Consider the following 19,177-nt stretch of genomic DNA (forward strand, 5'->3'; position numbering starts at 1 on the left):
GCTCGCCGGTTGCTCCGTGCTGACAGCGCCGGGTTGGGGCGGGGCGGGGGGCTTCGCAGGCCGTCAGTGTCGACATGCTGCTGGAGGAGGTCCGCTCCGGCGACCGGCTGAGTGGGGCCGCGGCCCGGGGCGACGTGCAGGAGGTGCGCCGCCTTCTGCACCGCGAGCTGGTGCATCCCGACGCCCTCAACCGCTTCGGCAAGACGGCGCTGCAGGTGAGGCCGGGCCGGCCCAGGTCAGGGGCGGGGCGGCTCGGCGGGGTGAGGATCGAGACCCCAGAGCCCCTCTCCTCTGGTCTCCTGGCCCTGGTGGTGACCCACTGGAAACCGGTCCTTCTCTAGGCTTTCATTGTTCCCCCACGGTCCCCTTTCGAAGGTGGGTGGTGGGTGAGGCTAGGTTGTGGGGGGAGGGGAGAGCTTTTTAGCATCTTCTCTGGGAGGACTCCTGGTTCTCTGAGTGCCGAAGATTCGCTTTCCCTGGGGAGGTTTTTATTCCGTAGGTGCGGGTTCAGCTCCTTTGGATACCGTTTCCATGGGTACGGCTCACGTTTCTTGGGGCTTCTATGGGGAGATCCGATCTCTGGAAGGAGAGGTCCTGTCTCCAGGGGTTCCTCATTTTGTAGGGGGCTCTCTGAGACATATCTGGTTACTTGGGGGTGGGGTCTTCATTCCTAAAGATTATGCGGACCCTAGCTATAGTGTGGGGGCCCCAGTGGAGGAACAGTGTCAGATCGCAGGACATCCCTATATTCCCTGGGAGACAGTTTACAGGGAAGTCTGGTTTCTCTTCTCTTATTATTGCTTTTGGAATCCCGCTTCTTGAAGGGAGCTCTCAGGTACTCTGAGGTGACATCACCATTATATAGGAGGAGGCTATTTCCTGGAGAAGGGGGTGGGGTTCACTTTCCTTTGACATCTCTTTTCCCTTATGAGGACTATCAATTCTTTGGGGGTAGTTCTCCATCTGTGGGAGCCCATTTCCTGGAGGGGATTTTATATTTCCTGGTCATTGCCCTTATCTGGGGGCGTCTTTGGTCCCTTGGGGGAGAGTCTTAGGTTCCTTGAACGTTTCCGTGGGGGCTGTTCTCTGGATTGGGGGGGTCTCATTCTTAAGGGAGTGACCAGCTTTTGGGGGGGTCCCTATTCCCAGGAGAACTTTTTCTCTGCGTCTCATACAGCCCCCTGGGGGCTTACGCAGCTTCTCGGTTCACTAGAGGACCCCTCCTCTGGCATTTCCTGTTCCTGGGAGATGCCTCTTTCTGGATGACCCTTCTCTCTCCAATAACCCCCTCCCTTGAGGACCTCCTGATCCTCTGTCCCTCACACAGGTCATGATGTTTGGCAGCACCGCCATCGCCCTGGAGTTGCTGAAGCAAGGTGCCAGCCCCAATGTCCAGGACACTTCCGGCACCAGTCCAGTCCATGACGCAGCCCGCACTGGATTCCTGGACACCCTGAAGGTCCTAGTGGAGCACGGGGCTGATGTCAACGCGCCTGATGGCACCGGGGCACTTCCCATCCATCTGGCGGTGCAAGAGGGTCACACTGCCGTGGTCAGCTTTCTGGCGGCTGAATCTGATCTCCATCGCAGGGATGCCAGGGGTCTCACACCCCTGGAACTGGCACTGCAGAGAGGGGCTCAGGACCTCGTGGACATCCTGCAGGGGCACATGGTGGCCCCGCTGTGATCTGGGGTCACTCTCTCCAGGAAGAGAACCCCGTGGGGTTATGTATCAGAAGAGAGGGGAAGAAACACTTTCTCTTCTTGTTTCTCCTGCCCACTGCCGCAGTAGGGGAGGAGCACCAGTTTGTGGCTTATAGGTGTTGGTTTTCGGGGTGTGTGGGTATTTGGGGGACGTTTCTCATTTGTTTTTCTCACTCCTTTTGGTGTGTTGGACAGAGAAGGGCTCCTGCAGGCCACAGCCACCTAAACGGTTCAGTTTCTTCTGCGCCCCAGGCTGCTGGGGCCTCAGACAAGACCCAAGGGCAGAGCGTTTAAGAGTGAAGTCATCACCTCCAGGGAGCCTAGAACCTGGTGACCTTGGCTGGCTGTGCTCAGAGACCTGAAGTGTGCACGTTGCTTCGGGCATAGGGGGTGGGGGGAGAGTCCCAAATCAGTAAGAAGGTAGAATGAGTTATTCATATTCTGTTGGAAGCTTGTTTTCCACTCTCTTGTACAGCGTTTTAAAAGAAATGGATTCTATTTATTATGCTTTATTGGAAAAAAATGTTGTAATAATTTAATGTCTTTACCCATTAAATTAAGACTTGTGCATGATCACAGCGCGGGTGGCTTCAGATTTTTGAGTCTGGGATGGAGAGTTACACATCCCGGATGTTGATGGGGATGAGGACGGGGGTCGGGGATCGTGGATGCGGTGGGTGAGGGGAGAGAATAGTAATTCCCAGGGCGCCAGAGTGAGTGAGCTGGGTGGGGCAGCGGTTTTCGCTGTCAGAACGGAAGGGAAGCAGGAAACCGCGAGTGGAGAAAGGGCCCCCAGATGTCAGCTGGGTGCCCGGAGCACAGGGGGTGGGGCGGGTGGGCGGTGGCCGCGGCCTTCCCCGCAGGGGCGTAGCGGTGGGCGGTGACTGCGGTCATCAGGCGAAGGGGATCCCGGAAAAGCCAGGGGCGGGGTTAGGCGCGGTCCGCCTCTTTTGAAAGTGGATGTGGGCGGGACCGGGGGCGGCCCCGCCCCGTCCAGGGCGCCCTCAATGCGCGTGCGCAATGGGACACAGAACCGCCATGCCGGAACCGCGCGGGTCGTCGCAGCTGCGGGTGAACACGGCGTTTGCCGCGCGGTACAACCGCTACCGGGAGCGCGAGGAATTGCAACGGCGTGAGTCTGGGGCGCATGCGCGCGGGAGCCTGCGCGCGATGGGCAGTTGGGAAGTGGGGAGTCGAGCTGGTCCCGCCGGCTGACCTGGAGGGCGTCCCGTCTGTGTCCCGCAGTGAAGGATCGCTACGGGGACCGTGACAGCGGCAGCGACTCCAGCTCCGAGTCGGACTCCAGCGACGAGCGCGTGGTGCGCGTCCGCGCCCCGTCCTGGACGTGCTGAGGCGTCCAAGCCCCCCCACTGCACTCCGACCCCGATGTAGACAGGGGGGCAACCGCCAACCCCAGAGCGCCCTGCGGGAGCGTCCATCCCCTGTTCCCCATCCCATGAGGGACAGACAGCGCCCTCCCTCTCCCCAGGAGAGCCAAATCCCCCTTATTTTCTCCCCCCTGCCAACATCCACCTGCCCACTCTGATGTGTGGGGCGACTCTGTCCCCCAAGAAGCCCCCTTTCCCCTTTCATCCTCAAGAGTCTAGCCATTTTTTAGTGTACTCCTTGCGCCACGTGGGGCGCCCAACTTCTCACAGCAGCCCTGATCTTGGCCCCACTGTACGGCCTGGCCCAGCCCCTCCCCGCTGTCTCCCTTGTGCCCTCGGCCCACCTGCCCCTTGTCAAGTCCTTGTCTTCCCCAGGAATTACTTTCTCCTTGCCCCTCACCTTCCTCTACCCGTATCCTGTATCTACCTGTGGCCTGCCCCTGCCCACCCCAAGAGGGTCCCTCTCTCTCCTACTGTTTGACCGCTTGCCTCTCTTCCCCAGTCAGATCCCCGCTCCCTCCATCCTAATCCCTACGCTGAGCTCACTTGCTGGTGCCAGGGCTCTTATTATCTCCCTTCTGAAACCTATCCCCAACCCTTTTCCTGCCCTAGGAATTTGACCCCCAGCAGGAGCGAGACTTTTACAAAACGCTCTCCTTGTTGAAGAAGAAGGACCCCCGCATTTATCAGAAAGATGCCACCTTCTATAACAGAACAGGTCCGGGGCCACTCCTGTCTAAGCCTCTCCTTCCTCAGGAACGGAATCCGGGGTCCTTTCCTGAATGGATTCAGAGAAGTGACTTCTCTGAGCCTCTTTTCCTGTCTGTAAAGTATATCTAACGGTAGCATCGCTCCTCAGGACTGTTTTAAGGATAGATTAGGATTTACCCAGTTTACACAATTCATCTGTTTTGACTGTTGAATGAATTGCTTCACAAGTCACAAGTCCTTAGCAGAGCCTAGGTTATTACCTGGTGGTGGGGTTAATGACTGTGTCCTTGGCACTGTTCAATTTAGGAATTGCTGACAGAATGATTTCAACTCCACCAGGCTGGGCAGGTGGTTCAAGCATCTAATCCTGGCACTTTGGGAGGCTGAGGTGGGAGGGTCAGTTGAGGCCAAGAATTTGAGACCAGTTTGGGTGACATAGCAAGACCCCATCTCTTTTTTAATTTTTTTGAAACGGAGTTTCACTCTTGTTGCCCAGGCTCGGCTGCAAAGGCGCGATCTCGGCTCACTGTAACCTCCGCCTCCCAAGTTCAAGCAATTCTCCTGCCTCAGCCTCCTGAGTAGCTAGGATTACAGGCATGTGCCACCACGCCCAGCTAATTTTGTATTTTTAGTAGAGACAGGGTTTCTCCATGTTGGCCAGGCTGGTCTCGAACTCCCGACCTCAGGTGATCCGCCCACCTCAAAGTGGGCGTGATTACAAGCCTGTGATTACAAGTGCTGTGATTACAAGCGTGAGCCACTGTGCCCAGCTTTTTTTTTTTTTTTTTTTTTTTTTTTGAGACAGAGTTTTGCTCTTGTTGCCCAAGCTGGAGTGCAATGGCACGATCTGGGCTCACTGCAACTTCTGCCTCCCGGGTTCAAGCGATTCTCCTGCCTCAGCCTCCTGAGTAGCTGGGATTATGGGTGCATGCCACCACGCCCAGCTACTTTTTTGTATTTTTAGTAGAAACGGGGTTTCACCGTGTTGGCCAGGCTGGTCTTGAACTCCTGACCTCAGGTAATCCACCCGCCTTGGCCTCCCAAAGTGCTGGGATTACAGGCATGAGCCACTGCACCTGGCGGCAAGACCCCATCTCTACAAAAGATTCAGAACTCAGCTGAGCATGCTGGTGTGTGCCTATAGTCCCAGGTATTCGGGAGGCTGAGGTGGGAGGATTGCTTAAGCGCATGAGTTCGAGGCTGCAGTGAGCAGTGGGCTAGGATATTTACACTGCACTCCAGCCTGAGCAAGAGTAAGACCCCAACTCTCAAAAAAAATTAATCATAATAATTAATCAGGCTGGGCATGGTGGCTCATGCCTGTAATCCTAGCACTTTGGGAGGTTGAGGCGGGAGGATCACTTGAGGTCAGGAATTCGAGACCAGCCTGGCCAACATGGTGAAACCCCGTCTCTACTAAAAATACAAAAAGTAGCTGGGCGTGGTGATGCACACCTGTAATCCCAGCTACTCAAGAGGCTGAGGCAGGGGAATCGCTTGAACCTGGGAGGCGGAGGTTGCAGTGAGCCGACATCACATCGTGCACTGGGCAACAGAGCGAGACTCTGTCTCAAAAAATAATAATAATGGCTGGGCGCGGTGGCTTACGCCTGTAATCCCAGCACTTTGGGAGGCCGATGCTGGCAGAATCAAAGCAGGAATTGCGGACTGAATGACCCCAACCCCACCAGATGGTGAGAAGCACAATACTCTTAGACAGCTGGGAATTGGTGGATTCGGGATTTGAATCCTTTATCTAATCCTGGCCCTGCCTTGTGGGATTCTCTGCCAGGGGAAAGAAGGGGGTTGTGGGTGATGGCAGGTGTCTTTTGGTGGGTTAACAGCATCGTCATCGGACAGCGAGGAGGAGCCAGCAGCCTTGGAGAAGCAGAAGAAAGTGCGGCCCATGTACCTGAAGGACTACGAGAGGAAGGTTATCTTGGAGAAGGCAGGGTATGGAGAAGGCCTACATTCCCACCCGCTGGTTCCCAGCCCTGTCAGGTCTATGGGGGTCTTAGGGGCAATAGAGAAAAAAGCTGGCAACTTGGGCTGGGCATGGTGGTTCATGCCCATAATCCCAGCACTCTGGTAGGCTGAGGCAATAGGATCGCTTGAGGACAGAAGTTTGAGATCAGCCTGGGCAACATACCCCGCCTCTACAAAAAAATTAAAAATTAGCTGGGCATGATGATGTGTATCTGTAGTCCCGGCTACTCAGGAGGCTGAGGTGGGAGGATTGAGCCCAGGAGATGGAGGCTGCACTGAGCTATGATCAGGCTACTACACTCCAGCCTGGGCAACAGAATAAGACCCTGTCTCAAAAAGAAAAAAGGCCAGGCATGGTGGCTTATGCCTGTAATACCAGCACCTTGGGAGGCTGAGGCGGGCAGATCACCTGAGGTCAGGAGTTTGAGACCAGCCTGGCCAACATGGCAAAAGCCTGTCTCTACTAAAAATATAAAAATTTGCCAGATGTGGTGGCGGGAGCCTGTAGTCCCAGCTACTTGGGGAGGCTGAGGCAGGAGAACCGCTTGAATCTGGGAGGTGGAGGTTGCAGTGAACCGAGATCATGCCACTGCACTCCAGCCTGAGGGACAGAGCAAGACTCTGGCTCCAAAAAAGAAATGCTGTCACCCGTGATTGGAAAAGAAAAGATTTAAATAAGAAAAAAGGCTGGAAACCCACCAGAATTGCAGGTACCCCTGAGCGCCAGGGCCTCACTGGTTCCATAGCCCTCCGATGACCCTCGCCAGCTGTTGCTTGGAATAGCCGCTCCACATGGGCGTGGGGACAGCTGGGCCCTGGAAGATACATTCTGAAGACCCCACTTTTCCTTTACAGCAAATATGTTGACGAGGAGAACTCAGACGGGGAGACTTCCAATCACAGACTCCAGGTGGGTGGGGTGGAGGCTGGTTTGGGGGGCTGAGGAGCCCGGGGCTGGCCTGAGACCTTTGCCCCTCTCTGCAGGAGACATCATCGCAAAGTTATGTGGAGGAACAGAAACAGCTCAAGGAAAGGTGAGGCTGGGGGGGTGGGAATGGCCCAATGGAGGAAAGTTGAGGCTCAGGGGTTGGATAGGCATGGGTTCAAATTGAGCTCTGTCACTTTCTATGTACCTCAGTTTCCTCATCAGTTAAACGGGGTTAATAACATCACAGCACTGCTCTGAGCTTGTTGACAGGAGAGCTCAGGGCTTAGTACATGGGATTAATTTTGGGGCAGCCGGCCCGGTGAGGTGGCTCACGCCTGTAATCCCAGGGCTTTGGGAGGCAGAGGAGGGAGGATCACTTTAGCCCAGGAGTTCAAGACCAGCCTGGGCAACATAGTGAGACCACAGCTCTACAAAAGAAACGCTGGGGCAGCAGATGGGCCAGCCTGCCTGTCCTGAAGCTTGTTTTCTCTCATGGGCAGCTTCCGGGCATTTGTGGAGGACAGTGAAGACGAGGACAGCGCTGGGGAGGGCGGCTCCAGTTTGCTGCAGAAACGTGCCAAAACCAGGCAGGAGAAGGTGGGTACCAGGGCCTGACTGGACTGCTGGGGACAGGGTGGCGGGTGGTTGGGCATCTGCAGATGCTCAGTGCTAGCTTTCCCCCAGGCCCAGGAGGAGGCCGACTACATCGAGTGGCTGAAGGGACAGAAAGAGATTCGGAACCCAGAGTCCCTGAAGGAACTGGTGAGTTCTCACGCATGGTCGCTGATGGAGTAGACCGTGTGTTTTGCATCCGTCCAACCTATTTACAGAAAGTAGCCCTCTGAAGATGGGATGTGCACATTTCTGGGCCTCAGCTCCTACATCTCTTTAAATGGGGATAGGCTGGGCACCGTGGTTCACACCTGTAATCCCAGTGCTTTGGGAAGTCAAGGCAGAAGGATTGCTTGAGGCCAGGAGTTTGAGACCAGCCTAGGCAACAGCAAAACCACTCTACAAAGAAAGGAAAAAGCTAGCCAGGCATGGTGGCACGCGCCTGTAGTCTCAGATACTTGGGAGGCTGAGGTGGGAGGATCCTGGGAGCCCGGGAGGTTGAGTCTGCAGTGAGCTACGATCACACCACTGTACTCTCACCTGGACGGCAGAGCAAGACCCTGTCTTGAAATAAAAAAAATAAAAAACCACAATGGGGCTAATGTCACCTACTCCAGAGGCTGGCTGTGAGGGCCACGTGGTGACCACGCCTGCTCTCCTTCCCTGTCCCTCATTGACCAGAGTTCTGTCTCCTGTCACCCCCAGACCCATCTCAAGGAATACTGGAACAACCCTGAGTTGGATGAAGGGGAGCGGTTTCTGCGGGATTACATCCTCAACAAAGGCTACGAGGAGGAGGAAGATGAGGAGGAAAAGGAGGAGGAAGAGGAGGGGTGAGCCACTGCCTCTCCCCAGGGCCTAGATTTTGGGTGTGCTTCCTGACGTATTCCCAGGTGGCAGGCACTGGCCAGGAGGCAGAGGGCACCGTGTGTGTATTTTTTTTCACAGAGGGTGGCAGAGTTAGTCTTCTGCAAGGCAGAGCCACAGAGTGTAGGCTCTGGAGCCAGGTGGCACTGCCACAAATCCTGGTTCTGCTTTGAGACTTCCATGCCTCAGTTTCCCCATCTGTAAAATGAGGACAATAGCAGCGTGCACCTTGTCGGGTTCTTGCGAGGATTAAATGCGTTCGTACGCTTCGTACCCAGGCGTGCAGGAAAGGGGGGCTCGACCTCGCTTGGCTGGCCCCCTGGCGTCACATCTTGTTCCTCAGGGTCCCCGGCCCCCCAGTCCAGCTGGCTGTGGACGACTCCTCAGACGAGGGGGAGCTATTTCTGAAGAAACAGGAGGACTTCGAACAGAAGTACAATTTCCGTTTTGAGGAGCCGGACTCAGCATCGGTGTGTGGCTGGGGCTAGGGAGGACTCGGGCCCCGGGGTCCAGGCCCAGGGAACTCCACACCATCCCTGCAGCCTTCTGGGCTTTTCTGCTTGTCCCTAGGTCAAGACCTACCCACGCAGCATCGCGTCCTCCGTGCGCCGTAAGGATGAGCGCAGGAAGGAGAAGAGGGAGGAGACTCGGGAGCGAAAGAAGAGGGTGAGTGTGGGGGCGGCCAGCTGCGGAGGACCCCCAGCCCTGCAGGAAAGCCCATGCCCTCCCTCCCTCTGCCTGGGCCTGCAGGAGAAAGCAAAGAAGCAGGAAGAGCTCAAGCAGCTGAAGAACCTGAAGAGGAAGGAGATTCTGGCCAAGCTGGAGAAGCTGCGAAAAGTCACAGGCAATGAGACGCTGGGCCTCGAGGAGGGGGACCTTGAAGACGACTTCGACCCTGCCCAGCACGACCAGCTCATGCAGGTGCGGCCCTCATCCCGGCCCACCATGCCACTGAGCTCACACAAACGTGGCTCTCACTGGGCACGGTAGCTCACGCCTGTAATCCCAGCACTTTGAGAGGCTAAGGCAGGCGGATCACAAGGTCAGGAGATAGAGACCATCCTGGCCAACATGGAGAATCCCCATCTCTATAAGATAAAAAATTAGCCGGGGTATGGTGGCGGGCGCCTTTAATCCTAGCTACTCGGGAGCCTGAGGCAGAGAATCGCTTGAACCTGGGAGGTGGAGGTTGTAGTGAGCCAAGATCACACCATTGTACTCCAGCCTGGGCTACTGGGTGAGACGCCGTCTCAAAAAAAAAAGACCGGCCAGGCACGGTGGCTCAAGCCTGTAATCCCAGCACTTTGGGAGGCCGAGACCGGCGGATCACGAGGTCAGGAGATCGAGACCATCCTGGCTAACACGGTGAAACCCCGTCTCTACTAAAAAATACAAAAACTAACCGGGCGAGGTGGCGGCGCCTGTAGTCCCAGCTACTCGGAGGCTGAGGCAGGAGAATGGCGTAAACCCGGGAGGTGGAGCTTGCAGTGAGCTGAGAACCGGCTACTGCACTCCAGGCCGGGCGACAGAGCAAGACTCCGTCTCAAAAAAAAAAAAAAAAAAAGACCTTAGCTGGGTGTGGTGGCACATGCCTGTAATCCCAGCTGTTCCAGAGGCTGAGGCAGGAGAATCGTTTGAAACCAAGAGGCAGGGGTTGGCAGTGAGCCGAGATAGTGCCATTGCACTCCAGCCTGGGCAACAAGAGCGAAATTCTGTCCCAAAAAAAAAAAAGACCCGGGACCTGAGTAGTACACCAGGTGTTGGGCACCGCAGGGGCGAAGGCCTGTAGGAAGGCAAACTGGATGTGTGGAACTGAATGGCAGCCAGTACCTCACAGGGTGGAGAGCAGGGCAGTTGGCGGAGAGTCCTGGACATGCAGGGTTCCCCCACCTCAGGAGCTAGGTCCTGGGAGTGCTCTGGGGAGTCCCATGAGCTGCAGGAATAAAGCTGCCACGGAGGGGCTCATTGGCATCGTGGGGGCTCAGCTCCTCCGTCTTGAGTGGGCCCTGGTAACCCCCAGCCCTGACCCTGCAGAAGTGCTTTGGGGACGAGTACTACGGGGCCGTGGAGGAGGAGAAGCCGCAATTTGAGGAAGATGAAGGGCTTGAAGGTGAGATCAGCTGAGGCACCGGGCTGGGGACTGGGGACTGGGGACCGGGCCTGAAGCCGAAGGTCCCACACTGTTTCTTCTCTCTGCATCCAGATGACTGGAACTGGGACACGTGGGACGGGCCTGAGCAGGAGGGAGACTGGAGCCAGCAGGAGCTGCACTGTGAGGATCCCAACTTCAACGTAGGTGTCACGGGTTGGGGGAGTCCCAGGGGCCCTGATGGAGGGCTGGTGGGATCTGACCTGTGCCTCCTGGCAGATGGATGCTGATTACGACCCCAGCCAGCCGCGGAAAAAGCGTGAAGCCCCCTCGACGGGCAAGAAGAAGCGCAAGTCGCCCTTCGCCGCGGCCGTGGGGCAGGAGAAGCCTGTGTTCGAACCCGGTGAGGCCCAGGTGGGCAGGCCGTGGGTGGGCAGGGGGCTCCACGGGACCTGGCGCAGCCCAGCAGCCTGACTCTGTCTCGAGCAGGAGACAAGACGTTCGAGGAGTACCTGGATGAGTATTACCGGCTGGACTACGAGGACATCATCGATGACCTGCCCTGTCGCTTCAAGTACCGCACCGTGGTGCCCTGCGACTTTGGCCTCAGCACTGAGGAGGTAGGGGCCCCGGGCGGGCAGAGACACTGCAGAGGGCACCTGGTATGCCGGAGGGGTAGAGAGCTGGCCCTGACCCGATCTCTGTTGCTCAGAAATGCCACACATGGCAGTCTCTTTCTTCATCTTGAAAATGATAATATTTGGCTGGGCACGGTGGCTCACGTCTTTGGGAGGCTGCAGCACTTTGGGAGGCCAGGACAGGTGAATCACCTGAGGTCAGGAGTTCAAGACCAGCCTGGCCAACATGGTGAAACTCCATCTCTACTAAAAATACAAAAAAATTAGCCAAGCATGGTGGCTGGCGCCTGTAGTCCCAGCTACTTGGGAGGCTGAGGCAGGAGAATCGCTTGAACTCAGGAGGCAGAGGTTGCAGTGAGCCGAGATTGCACCACTGTACTCCAGCCTGGGTGACACAGCAAAACTCGTCTCAAAAAAAAAAAAGAAAAGAAATGCTAATAGTCCTAATGACAGTACTAATAACATTACCTTGCCTCAAAGGTAATAGTACTACCTTCTACAAGGTGGGGGCTTAAAACAGTGCCTCGCCTGTGGCACGCCCTGTAAATATTACTTCTTTTTTTTGAGACAGTCTCGCTCTGTCACCCAGGCTGGAGTGCAGTGGTGCCAACCTCCTGGGCTCAAGCGATCCTCCTACATCAGCCCCCCAAGTAGCTGGGACTACAGGCATGTGCCACCATGCCCAATTAATTTTTTTTTAATTAAGAAAAATATTTTTTGTATAGATGATGTTTTACCATGTTGTGCAGGCTGGTCTCGAACTCCCTGGGCTTAAACAAGCTTCCTGCTTTGGCCTCCCAAAGTGCTGGGATTCTGCATGTCAGCCACCACACCCAGCCAATATTACTTTTTATTTTTGTTTGTTTTTTGATCGATTGGTTGATTGAGACAGTGTCTTGCTCTGTTGCCCAGGCTGGCATGCAGTGGTGCAAACTCAGCTCACTGCAAAGTCCGCCTCCCAGGTTCAAATGATTCTCCTGCCTCAGCCTCCCCAAGTAGCTGGAACTACAGGCATGTGCCATCATGCCCAATTACTTTTTGTATTTTTAGTACAGACGAGTTTTACTATATTGGCCAGGCTGATCCCGAATTCCTGGCCTCATGTGATCTGCCTGCCTCAGCCTCCCAAAGTGCTGGGATTACAGGTGTGAGCCACCAGGCCCAGCCAATATTACTTTTATTCCTGTCAGTATCTATCAGCAGCAGTCTGGCTGGTAAGACTTGGTAGCAGGGCTGGGCATACTCGCTCACACCTGTAATCCCAGTACTCTGGGAGGCTGAGGCGGGAGGATCACTTGAGCCCAGTAGTTCTGAGACTAACCTGGGCAACATGGGAGGCTGAGGCAGGAAGGTTGCTTGAGTCCAGGAGGTTGACGCTGCTGTGAGCTGTGAGTCTGCCACTGCACTCCAGCCTGGGCGACATAGTGAGACCCTGTCTCAACGAAAGACTTGGTATCCTCTGGAACCAGAGGGCCCAGGTGGGTTCAAGCCCTGGCTTGGCTACTCACCAGCTGTGTCTTTGGACAAGTGATTCCCCCATCTGTGCCTTAACTCTCCATCTGTAAAATGAGACAGTAATTGATAACACCCCAACTTTGGTGACTATGGAAGGAACAGAAATGAGACCAAAGTGTGTGGCACTGCCAGGCTGTGGGCACCTACTATCCCTGACTGATGACAACTGAAAGTGCGTGACTGTTTTCATGGTCAGTAAAAATAGCTGATGTGTACTGAGCTTATACCATCGGCATTCACTCACTTCCTCTTTCTGATGCCCTTCCAGTAGGTTTGGAAACAGGCCTGGAGGCTGGGAATGACAGCCTCATATGTAACTGGGAAGCCTGGGGGTTGGCAGCGACCCCTGCCCGTTCTGAGGCCATGGCTGGGTATGGGTGACAGCTCAAAGGCCCTGGGGTTCAAACTGGAATCAGTTCAGCCAACTTCCCAGCCACGTGGCCTAGGGCAAGGATCCGTTTTCTGAGCCTCGGTTACCCCATCTGCTGACCTCTACAAAAAACACTGGCCTCTGTAGAGATCAGCTGTCTCTGGCCATCATGGCAGCCCTGTTGGGTGGTAGCAGCATTACCGTTTTGACTAATGACGTGACTTAGGCTCAGGGAAGACCCCGCCTGGGGAATATCACAGCAGGTCCCCACTCTCCCTTCCCACGCAGATCCTTGCTGCTGACGATAAGGAGCTGAACCGGTGGTGCTCCCTGAAGAAGACCTGCATGTACAGGTGATGGGGCGGGGTGGGGCCAGGTGCGCAGGGGGCGGGGCAGAGCCAGGTGCGCTGAGGGCAGCGCGGGCAGCCCCGGGTACTTCCCAGAGCGCCTAACACAGGGGCATCTGACTGCAGGTCAGAGCAGGAGGAGCTGCGCGACAAGCGGGCATACAGCCAGAAGGCCCAGAACTCATGGAAAAAGCGGCAGGTCTTCAAGTCACTCTGCCGGGAAGAGTAAGCAGTGCTGGCTGGGGAAGCATGGGTGGGAGCCAGCCAGGCCCAGGCTTGAGTCTTGGCTCTGTCAGGCTCTTGTTACATGACTTTGGGAATGCAGCGCCCCCCGCTCTGAGACCTGCGCTAGAATCCTACCTGGGAACCATCATTGTGTGACCTTGGGCAAGTCGCTACCCCTCTCTGGGCCTCTTTCTCATAAGGTGGAGATAGAGACGGTTCTGCCTTATCAGGTTGCCGAGGATGAAATGAGTTAATTCTCGTAAAATTATTAAGATAATGGTAAATGCCCCATAGGTCTTAGCTGTTATTAAGATTGCTTTCACCCAGTCTAGAAGGCAGGGGTGATAGGAGCACAGTTTATTTAAAGCTAAAATGAGGCCAGGTTGTGCTCCAATCTATAATCCCAGCACTTTGGGAGACTCAAGCAGAAGACTGCTTGAGCCCAGGAGTTGGCGGCTGCAGTGAGCTATGGTAATGCCACTGCACTCCAGCCTGGGTGACAGAGCAAGACCCTGTCTCTAAGGAAAAAAAAGCTAAAATGAGTTAATTGATGTGACTAGTTTAGGGCAGGCCCAGGCACAAATACCAGAATCCTCAGCCTCACAATCTAGCCTTTGGGTTCTGTAGAGAAGTCCTGGCTTTGGCCTAAGACCCAGGTCTGAATCCCAGGCAGGCCCTCGGTCGCTGCGCGGCCGCTTCACTATGCCCCTCTGTTCCTTGCCTGTAAAATGGGGCATGCGTGCTCAGGAATGGGCCTGATCTTGACAGGCCTGGGCTGAGCCCTGACTTTTCTCCCTCAGGGCAGAGACGCCCACGGAAGCCACAGGGAGGCCACAGAGAGACGAAGCCGGCCCACAGAGGCAGCTGCCAGTGCTTGATGGGGCTGGCGGGAAGCGGCCCCGGCCGGAGAGTCCCCCAGCACAGGAAGAGGAGGCCCCTGTATCACTCCACAAGAAGCCAGCCCCCCAGAGGCAGAGGAGGGCCAAGAAGGCACGGCTGCTGGGCCCCACTGTGATGCTTGGTGGACGCGAGTTCAGCCGCCAGAGACTGCAGGCCTTTGGCCTCAACCCCAAACGGCTGTACTTCCGCCAGCTGGGCCGCCAGCGGAGGAAACAGGGGCCCAAGAACAGCTCCTGAGCATTGGGAGCAGGCAGGGGCCTCAGGCTCCTCCCCTCAAATCAAGCCCTGGACAGGTCTCACACCCACAAGTACCATCTGCTGCAAAGAACCTCTCATCTGTGGCCAGGAACGCCACATCTGTAATCCCAGCACTTTGGGAGGCTGAGGTGAAAGGATTGCTTGAGCCCAGGAACTGGAGACCAGCCTGCGCAACACAGTGAGACTCCATCTCTACAAAATGTGGTGGCACATGCCTGTAGTCCCAGCTATTCAGGAGGCTGGGGAAGGAGGATCACTTAAGGCCAGGAATTTGAGGCTGCAGTGAACTATGATTGCACCACTGCACTCCAGCCTGGGCGACAAAGCAAGACTCTGTCTCTTAAAAAAAAAAAAAATTAAACACGTGTAGCTGCGGGTAAGGAAGTCGTCCCATTTTATGGATGTGGAAACTGAGGCTGACTTAAACTTCCCGTGAACTCTCATCTCGAGACACCTCCCAGACCCCACATCCCCTTAGAATGCTGCGCCCAGCCACAGCCACGATCAAGTCACACAACTTTATTGGCCCCCAGCAGCCACAGTTCCCCCAAGGGGGCTTTGGGACAGGGAGGGCCCGGGCGTCCAGTGCAAACTACAGTACGTGAGTCAGGCCCTGAGGGGGGTGCCCGGGGTCCTCCCTCCCTACCCTGCCAGGAGGGCCCCGCTGGTGGGAGACAGGTGCATGGGCTCTGTCCCTGGCTGAATGGCCCCAGACTGGTTGCAGCTGGGCTTGAGGGGCTGCGAACAGGAAGTTCTCACTGCCAGAGCTCAAGATCCCACACTCGACATGACATAAATAAAAAAATAAATAGTGTTGCATCTTTTCCCTCATCCCCTCCCTTTATAAAAACACAAAGTCCTCAGAGCTGGGGCGTTTGGCCCTGAGGAGCCGCCCTGTGCGAGGGAGCCGGAGTGTAGGCTGGGAGAACTGGGAGCAGAGGTCGTCCAGGCTATGGTCCTGAGCATGGCCCTCGGCCAGGGTGAACATGGGGTATCGCTCCGTGGCTGAGGAGGAGCTGAGGACCTGGCGGGAGGAGGGAGACGGGCTCAGCCACAAACAGTGCCAAGCCATGTTCCTTAGCCCAGGTTTATTTAGCAGGTGCTTCTCAGGACCGCCTCTCCAAGACAGGGCAGCCAATCAGCACCCTCCATCCCCTGGCCACAGTGATTGGCTCAGCCATGAGCATGTGACCCAGCTTGGCCAAAGACTGACAGTCATGGGATTTTTGCTGCAAAACCCACATTCCCCTTCCAGTGACCAGAGGGTGGGTGCCCAGAAGGCTGGTGGCCATCTCTTGCCCCCATAAGGGTAGAGCCCTGGTCGGACAGCAGGGCCAAGAGACAGAGGTTTCCCACCACTTGAGCCCCTGGATACAGCTGCCTCCAAGGGGTGACGCCCTCAACTCGCAGGACAGCCTTGACCTAACAGTTGGCTTTGGCATTCCCACATTTTCAGGGGTGGACCCCCAGCCTGGAAGCAGCACCCCAGCTCTGCTGGACTCGAGGCCTCTGTTTCTCTTTCACCCCCTGCCCTGCCCAACCACCCCCCTCACCCTACTCCAGCTTTCCTCTTGCTCACCCTGGTCAGCTCTGAGCAGAGTGTCTCAAACTCCTTCCTGTCTCCAGCATAGAAGCCCACAGTACAGCTTGGGTCCATCTTGGCGAAGGCCATCTTGCGGGGCGAGGTGCAGTGGAAGGACTGGGGCAGACAGATGAGGGAGGCTCAGAGGCCCCTGCCGCCCACCCGCCACGGCCCCAACCACACACTGGGGCTCCCACTCACCTCCAGGGGGAAGTCGGCCTGACTGACATCCACAGTGGGCTGGCAGTAGTGAGGGTCCAGGTACAGCAGGAAGTCATCTGCAGGGGGTGCAGGTGTGAGTGGGGTGCGGTGGGGCGTGGGGGGAGTGAGGAAGGGGTGGGCCTACCTTGGTAGCCAATGAAGTACAGTGAGTGTCGCGGTTTCCCGCCCATGATGCCCAGGCACAGCTCACAACGCAGAAGTTCCTGCAGGGAGGAGGGTGGGCAGGTGCTGTCAGGCAGCCACTCAACAAACACTTAGCAAACGCCTCCTCCGTTGAGAACCCAGCCTCTGGAGGGCAGCAGTGATCAAGACCACAAAACCCTTGCCCTCAGGAGCTGACATCCTAGTGTGAGAGATTAACAAGGAAGACGATTACATGATTTATTTTTTTTTTTGAGACAGAGTCTCACTCTGTTACCCACCCTGGAGTGCAGTGGCCCAGTCGGCTCACTGCAACCTCCACCTCCTAAGTTCTCCTGCCTCAGCTTCTCAAGTAGCTGGGATTATAGGCACCTGCCACCAAGCCCGGGGAATTTTTTGCATTTTTAATAAAAACAGGGTTTCACCATGTTAGCCAGGCTGGTCTGGAACTCCTCCTAACCTCAGGTGATCTGCCCGCCTCGGCCTCCCAAAGTGCTGGGATTACAGGCTGAATTGCGGTAGCACGATCTTGGCTCACTGCAACCTCCACCTCCTGGGTTCAAGCAGTTCTCCTGCCTTAGCCTCCCGAGTAGCTGGGATTACAGGCACCCGCCACCACGCCCAGCTAATTTTTGTATTTTTAGTAGAGACGAAGTTTCACCATGTTGGCCAGATTGGTCTCGAACTCCTGACCTCAGGTGATCCACCTGCCTTGGCCTCCCAAAGTGCTGGGATTACAGGCGTGGGCCACGATGCCCAGTCAATTACATGATGTATCTCATGTGTTAGAGGTGATTAACTATATGGAAAAGAATAAAAGAGGGAAGGGAGCCTTGTGATTTTAAGTAAGGAGGTCAAACATTATCACTCTTTTAGAATTTGTCTCATAGGTTTTCTGGTTCTCACTGGAAAACCTCCCATGCAAAAATATTTTAAAACAGGAGCCAAGCAGTGACTCATGTCTGTAATCTCAGTACTTTGGGAGGCTGAAGTAGGAGGATCACTTGAGCCCAGGAGTTCAAGACTAGCCTGGGCAACATGGTGTGACCCTGTCTCTACAAAAAAAAAAATGAGCTGAGAGTGGTGGTATGTGCGCCTGTAGTCCCAGCTACTCAGGAGCTGAAGTGAGAGGATCACTTGAGCCCGGGAGGTCAAGGCTGCGATGAGGTGAGACTGTACCACTGCACTCCAGCCTGGCTAACAGAGACTCTGAATCAATCAATCATAAATAAATAAACAAGAAAGTCAGGATAGGCCCTACTGAGAGATGATGGAAAGAGCTGAAGGATTTCTTTTGATGGTTAGTGTTAGTAAAATAAATGAACAAATATTTAAATACCTAATAAAAAATACAAAAGGAGCCGGGTGCGGTGGCTCACGCCTGTAATCCCAGCACTTTGGGAGGCCGAGGCGGGAAGGATCACGAGGTCAGGAGATTGAGACCATCCTGGTTAACACAGTGAAACCCCCATCTCTACTAAAAATACAAAAATGAGCCAGGAGTGGTGGCAGGCGCCTGTAGTCTCAGCTACTCGGGAGGCTGAAGCAGGAGAATGGTGTGAACGCAGGAGGTAGAGCTTGCAGTGAGCCGAGATTGTGCCACTGCACTCCAGTCTGAGTGACAGAGCGAGACTCCGTCTCAAAAAAAAAAAAAAAAAACCACATGTACAAAAGAAAGAAGTCACCTGCATCACTGCTGAAAGAGCACTCCAAGCAGCAGGGGCAGCAAGTGCAAAGGCCCTGAGGCAGGAGTGTCTGAAATAGGTGAGGAGGCCTCTGTGGCTGGAGCAGAGTGTGGGAGAAGGATATGAGGTCAAGGCGGGAGATGACCTCAAGAAGCTGGTGGGGACAAATAGTGCCGGGCTCCATGGGCCACTGGGAAAACTGGCTTTTATTTGGAGGCAAATACACAGGGGACTTTCCAGCCTCAGGTTCTCTGTCTTGTTGTTCCTTTTCCCTGGAGCACTTCTCCTCTGGCTCCTCATTTGCCTGGTGGCTGCAGAGGGGCTTTTCTAGGCTCTGCTGCTATACTCATCTGCCCTTCACTGGGTTACTGTTTTTTTAAATTTGTGTAGAGGCTGGGCGCGGTGGCTCATGCCTGTAATCCCAAAGCTTTGGGAAACCGAGGTGTGTGGATCACCTGAGGTCGGGAGTTCGAGACCAGCCTGGCCAACATGGCGAAACCCCATCTCTGCTAAAAATACAAAAATTAGCCAGGCATGGTGGCACACGCCTGTAATCCCAGCTACTTGGGAGGCTGAGGCAGGAGACTTGCTTGAACCTGGGAGGCGGAGGTTGCAGTGAGCTGAGACGGTACCCCTGTACTCCAGTATGGGCAAGAGAGCGAGACTCTGTTTTCAAAAAAAATTGTGTAGAGATGGGGGTCTCACTATGCTGCCCAGGCTAGTCGTAAACGATCCTCCTGCCTTGGTCTCCCAAAGTGCTGGGATTACAGGCGTGAGCCACTGTGCCTGGCTTCATTCCAAGTGGTGATGCCACTTTGGTTACAGAGCCACTGCTGAGCATCCTCCCATCGGAATGTCTGCTCCTAGCAGGCACACTCCAAATTCCTGCCTGTTTTGTTCCCCTCTGAACCCCCAGCAGTCGGGACAGTGGGGAGCACACATAGCAGGTACTCCATAGTATGGGCCGGGCGCGGGGGCTCATGCCTGTAATCCCAGCACTTTGGGAGGC

The 19,177-nt window shown here is 55.4% G+C and overlaps 3 protein-coding genes across 3 annotated transcripts in view; 2 read left to right on the forward strand and 1 right to left on the reverse strand.

The window, feature by feature from the left end:
- On the forward strand, positions 1 to 2,282 carry CDKN2D (cyclin-dependent kinase inhibitor 2D (p19, inhibits CDK4)). The gene is made up of 2 exons (XM_011954841.1): positions 1 to 215; positions 1,328 to 2,282. Exons 1-2 carry the CDS (start codon positions 75 to 77, stop codon positions 1,685 to 1,687), a joined length of 501 nt encoding a protein of 166 aa, XP_011810231.1. The 5' UTR covers positions 1 to 74; the 3' UTR covers positions 1,688 to 2,282.
- Positions 2,283 to 2,712: 430 nt separating this feature from the next.
- KRI1 (KRI1 homolog (S. cerevisiae)) lies at positions 2,713 to 15,355 on the forward strand. The gene is made up of 19 exons (XM_011954843.1): positions 2,713 to 2,836; positions 2,950 to 3,023; positions 3,705 to 3,810; positions 5,648 to 5,756; positions 6,645 to 6,699; positions 6,774 to 6,823; positions 7,218 to 7,314; positions 7,402 to 7,479; positions 8,035 to 8,162; positions 8,540 to 8,666; positions 8,767 to 8,862; positions 8,947 to 9,117; positions 10,231 to 10,306; positions 10,400 to 10,488; positions 10,565 to 10,688; positions 10,775 to 10,905; positions 13,097 to 13,161; positions 13,282 to 13,380; positions 14,181 to 15,355. The coding sequence occupies exons 1-19, from the start codon at positions 2,725 to 2,727 to the stop codon at positions 14,515 to 14,517; spliced, it is 2,124 nt and encodes a 707-aa protein (XP_011810233.1). The 5' UTR covers positions 2,713 to 2,724; the 3' UTR covers positions 14,518 to 15,355.
- Positions 15,043 to 19,177, reverse strand: part of ATG4D (autophagy related 4D, cysteine peptidase) — a 9,679-nt gene continuing 5,544 nt past the window's right edge. The window contains exons 7-10 of the mRNA XM_011954842.1: positions 16,467 to 16,545; positions 16,322 to 16,398; positions 16,118 to 16,237; positions 15,043 to 15,562 (exon numbers count right to left, since the gene is read on the reverse strand). Of these exons, the coding sequence (XP_011810232.1) occupies positions 15,380 to 15,562; positions 16,118 to 16,237; positions 16,322 to 16,398; positions 16,467 to 16,545 (459 nt within the window). The 3' untranslated portion in view covers positions 15,043 to 15,379. The remainder of the gene's footprint in view (positions 15,563 to 16,117; positions 16,238 to 16,321; positions 16,399 to 16,466; positions 16,546 to 19,177) is intronic.

Source organism: Colobus angolensis, unplaced genomic scaffold, assembly GCF_000951035.1.
Source record: "Colobus angolensis palliatus isolate OR3802 unplaced genomic scaffold, Cang.pa_1.0 Scaffold39, whole genome shotgun sequence".
Taxonomy (NCBI): domain Eukaryota; kingdom Metazoa; phylum Chordata; class Mammalia; order Primates; family Cercopithecidae; genus Colobus; species Colobus angolensis.